Genomic DNA, 3,850 nt, shown 5'->3' with positions numbered 1-3,850 from the left:
GCCATCCTTGCTTGCACTGCTCTCACTGCACAGCATCCAGGGCACACAGCCCCGCGAGCCGCAGGGAGGGCGCTGGGGAGCCCGACAGCACAGCTCGCTCCATGCTCTCCTTCTTCATGGTACATCACGGAGCTGGTGCTGTCAGAGATGCTCAGGGAGCCCCAACCAGGACTCAGGGCTGGCAGGCGGGCAGCTCTGCATGGTGCGGGGTGCCTGGTCCTCCCTGACGCCCGGCTCTGCTCTCCTTGCAGCTCCCCGGATGCACTACCTGGCTGACAGTGGTGAGTGTGTGAGCGTGCAGCCCCCCACTGCTGGTCCCCTGGGGCTGTGGGGTCCAGAGCCTGGGCTGGAGGATATGCTGGGACCATGGAGGGAAGAAGGGGAGAGAAGAAGGAGTCCTTGAAAGGCTGGGCCAGAGTAGAGCTGAACCAGGGCAGAGCTGGTGGCAGAGAAACTGAAAGAAGAGGTTGTGTTGCACTGAAGGGTGAGATGGGAGGGATATCATGGGAGAGGGATTTTGGGAAGAGGAATGCCTGCACAGAGGGAAGCCAGGCTGGAAGGAGACGGAGCAGGGTGAATGTGGAGCTGGATAGTGACATGGGAGCACAGGGGTTAGGGTGGCTTAGCGAGTGTCTCCCAGGGTGCAGGGCTCATCCTTGCATTTTCCCTTATGCACCTTGGTGGCTTCTTTGCAGATCCCCTCATTTCTAAGTCGGCCTCCCTTCCTGCCTACAGAAGGAATGGGCTGCACAGGGTAAGTGCCTCCTGATGCATCCTGCTGCATCCTGCTGCTGACAGGCATCTCTGCACCCTTTATCATTCTCCCCAGGCTCCTCACTTGGTGTGTTCCTCTGGGTGTCCTGCTGCCCCCTTCTCTGCTCCCCTATTGCCACTGCTGGTCTGTGCCAATCCAAAATGACCCTCACTGGGGACCAGAGTGCCCTGTCCAGGCAGGAAGGACAGAGGTGCCTGCCCTGAACCTCCTGCAGGGCACGTTTCAGAAGGTGTTACTTCCCAGTGCAAGAGCTTTGCTTTATACCCTGGGGCACTGATTGCTGGGGTTGGTTCTGCCTCAATGTGATCTGGGCTTGTCTCTTCACCTCCTCGTGCCTCAGTTTTCCCAGTGCCAGGAGCGGGGAGCAGGTCCTGCTTTGGGGTGGGTGCCTTTCCCTTTGGGGACATGGGAGGTGGTGTGATGAGTATTTAGAGGGGACCCCTCTTACTCCCCCCTCCCTGCATCCCTCCTGCAGCCTCCCAGTGCCGAGCTTTTCCACTACGACAGCACGAATGCCGTCAACTGGGGCATGCGAGGTAAGGCCATGGGGCAGGGGAGCAGCATGAGCAGGGGATCCTGCAGAAGAGTCAGTGTGGCTCATGTCTCTCTTGTCTTTTCTTTCTCCCCACAGAGTACAAGGTAAGATGCTGCCGCTCCCAGGAGCAGCTGCCAGCTGGAGGTGCGAGTACCGCTCAGAGGGAGTCCCAGAGATGTGTTCTTGGGCCCTTCAGGAGGAAGCTTTGCCCTCTGCCTGCCATGCCCTACCTTCGTCCCTCTCCATCTCCTACCTGACAGCCCTGTCTTGGGACTGTGAGGCTCAGACCACAGTCCTTCCCCTCCTGCCAGGGTCCCAAGCACTTGCCCAAGCAGAAGTTCCTGGGTGAGGAACAGAGAAGGGTGGTAATGCTGGTGGCTCCCCACTCACACTCGTCACTGGGTCACTCCTGGTTTCAGAGTGAACAGGCTATTCCAGAGCCACAAAGGGATTCAGAGTGGATCGGGGTCACCCTTGAGAGCAAGTCCACCCTTTGCCTTGTCCCACCCAAGCCCTGGAGGCAGCTGTGCCACCCAAGTCCTCCTGAACACGGTGGGAGGAGGCTTTCTCCTGGTGTTCCCCACAGCCTCATTCCCAGGTATGGCCAAGTATGTCCCATGGTCTTCCTGTCCCTGTGCAGATATACCCCTACGAGCTGCTCCTGGTGAAGACAAGGGGGAGGAACCAGCTGCCCAAAGATGTGGACAGGACTCGGTTAGAGGTGAGGAGAGCCTTTTCCACTGGGCATAATCTCCTTGGGGCTCGGACAGGCCAAATCCTGCTGGATATCCCCTTAGCCCCAGCAGGCAGCGTGGGCCTCTGAGGGGCTCATGGGTGTGTGAGGAGCATCTCCGTGGCTCCCCAGGAGCACACGTGTGCCAGCACACTGTCACGGTGGTCCTTCTGCTCCGCTGGCCAGGCAGAGCTGTTCCCTATGCCACAGCACGAGTGCATTTAGCAGGAGGGAGCTGGGTGCTCTCTTCTCCCAGGCAAGCACTGCTGGGGATTGTAGCATCCCTTCGCACCCAGTGGGGCAGGAGATGCCATCAGAATCCTGGGTGGTGGCCATGGTCCCCATTCCTGGCCCAGCATCCTGTCTCTCCCCAGCGGCACCTCTCCCAAGAGGAGTTCTACCAGATCTTCGGCATGACCATCGCAGAGTTCGACCGCCTGGCGCTGTGGAAGAGGAATGAGCTGAAGAAGCAGGCCCGGCTGTTTTAAATGCAGTGCACTATAAATATATACATACCTATAAATATATACATAGAAAGATCTCTATCCTGCAGCTCTGTATGATTCTCGGTGCTGTACGTGGCAGAGGCGCCCTCTGCACCCCTGAGAGTGAATTGGAGTCTTGCAGATCATTTTATGCTCTTGGTTTCCTTTTCTTTCCCAACTCTGTCCCTGTGTCCGTTGTTGGGTTCTCCCAGGGGCTGAAGCCGTGGGGACCTGAAGCACTTGGTGTCTGTCACTGCTGAGGTGGGGATGGCAATGCTGCACTGGTGATTGCTCCTGTCTGCTTTAGGGCAGGAGCAAATGAACCAATTTTATTTATAATGATTTTACTCATGTAAACTGTGTCTTCCTAAATCAAGCTCAACCATTTGTGGCTATAAGAAACTTCCATCTCCAGCAGCAGTTTCAGCGGTAAAGCCTGGAGGCTATTATTAATAATAATAATAATACGATGGTGGGAGTCTTTTCATTTTCAAAGCATTTTATGGACAGTAACTAACTGTTCGCCATAACTATCTGCATGGCAAAGATGGGGAAACTGAGGCAGGGCTCGGTGCGAGATGTCAGGGAAGCCTCTCCAGACCATGCTGGACAGCAGAGCTGGGCAGAGAGGGTGTGACAGGGGCCGCTGCCTCCCAACTGTCCTGTGCTGAGTGCCCCCGATGGGGAGGCCCTGAAGCCTCGCTCCTAATGCTCGTCTAATGTTCCAGTTGTTGCTTTCCCAAGTGATAAGTGTGTACGTGTGACCTGAATCGTGTTTCTGTCACAGCCTGCTGTCCCCAGAGGGCTCAGCTGCAGGTTTGAGGTGGGAGAAGTTGTCGTGGGGGTGCTGGGAGTCACTGTCTCTGCTGCAACATGTTCCTTGCACACCTTGCAGGTCTCCCAAGCCCAGCTCTGCCCTAAGGTCTTTGCTGGAGAGGGACAGTGACGGTGGCATGAGCATCATGGCCAGGCTGGCCACCTGAGCGGCACGAGGAGGGAGCAGATAGGAAGGGCTTTGTGGGCAGGGACAGCGCAGGTGAAGCAGGGAATGAGGTGTTAATGGGGAGCTGGGCTTGCTCACTGGGAGTGGTGAATCAGTACTTGGGTGGGGGAGCCAGCTCTGGATCAGCCCAAACCAACCCGCTCCGGACCCCTGCCCCTCACGGGGGGATCCCCGGGTGCTGGGGTGCTCAGTGCGCGGTGTGGGGTAGCGCTTGGGGGGTTCAGGGCTGGGAGGAGCCCGGGACACCCTCGGCGGTGCAAGAAGCAGGGAGGTGTGTGCGGGGCTGCCCATGGCGGGGCACTAGCGACAGGGACAGCCC

General features: G+C 57.7%; 1 protein-coding gene across 1 annotated transcript in view; it reads left to right on the top strand.

Moving 5' to 3' along the window:
* The window catches only part of ABLIM3 (actin binding LIM protein family, member 3), a gene marked incomplete at its 5' end in the record, with an annotated part of 21,268 nt that extends 18,597 nt beyond the window's left edge, over positions 1 to 2,671 (top strand). Inside the window, 6 exons of the mRNA XM_010021962.1 lie at positions 252 to 281; positions 696 to 754; positions 1,251 to 1,311; positions 1,407 to 1,414; positions 1,951 to 2,031; positions 2,418 to 2,671. Of these exons, the coding sequence (XP_010020264.1) occupies positions 252 to 281; positions 696 to 754; positions 1,251 to 1,311; positions 1,407 to 1,414; positions 1,951 to 2,031; positions 2,418 to 2,531 (353 nt within the window). The remainder of the gene's footprint in view (positions 1 to 251; positions 282 to 695; positions 755 to 1,250; positions 1,312 to 1,406; positions 1,415 to 1,950; positions 2,032 to 2,417) is intronic.
* Positions 2,672 to 3,850: the final 1,179 nt, after the last annotated feature.

Source organism: Nestor notabilis, unplaced genomic scaffold, assembly GCF_000696875.1.
Source record: "Nestor notabilis isolate BGI_N333 unplaced genomic scaffold, ASM69687v1 scaffold18329, whole genome shotgun sequence".
NCBI classification, from domain to species: domain Eukaryota; kingdom Metazoa; phylum Chordata; class Aves; order Psittaciformes; family Psittacidae; genus Nestor; species Nestor notabilis.
Note: the sequence above shows the minus strand (reverse complement) of the source record. Positions and strands in the feature narration are given on the sequence as shown.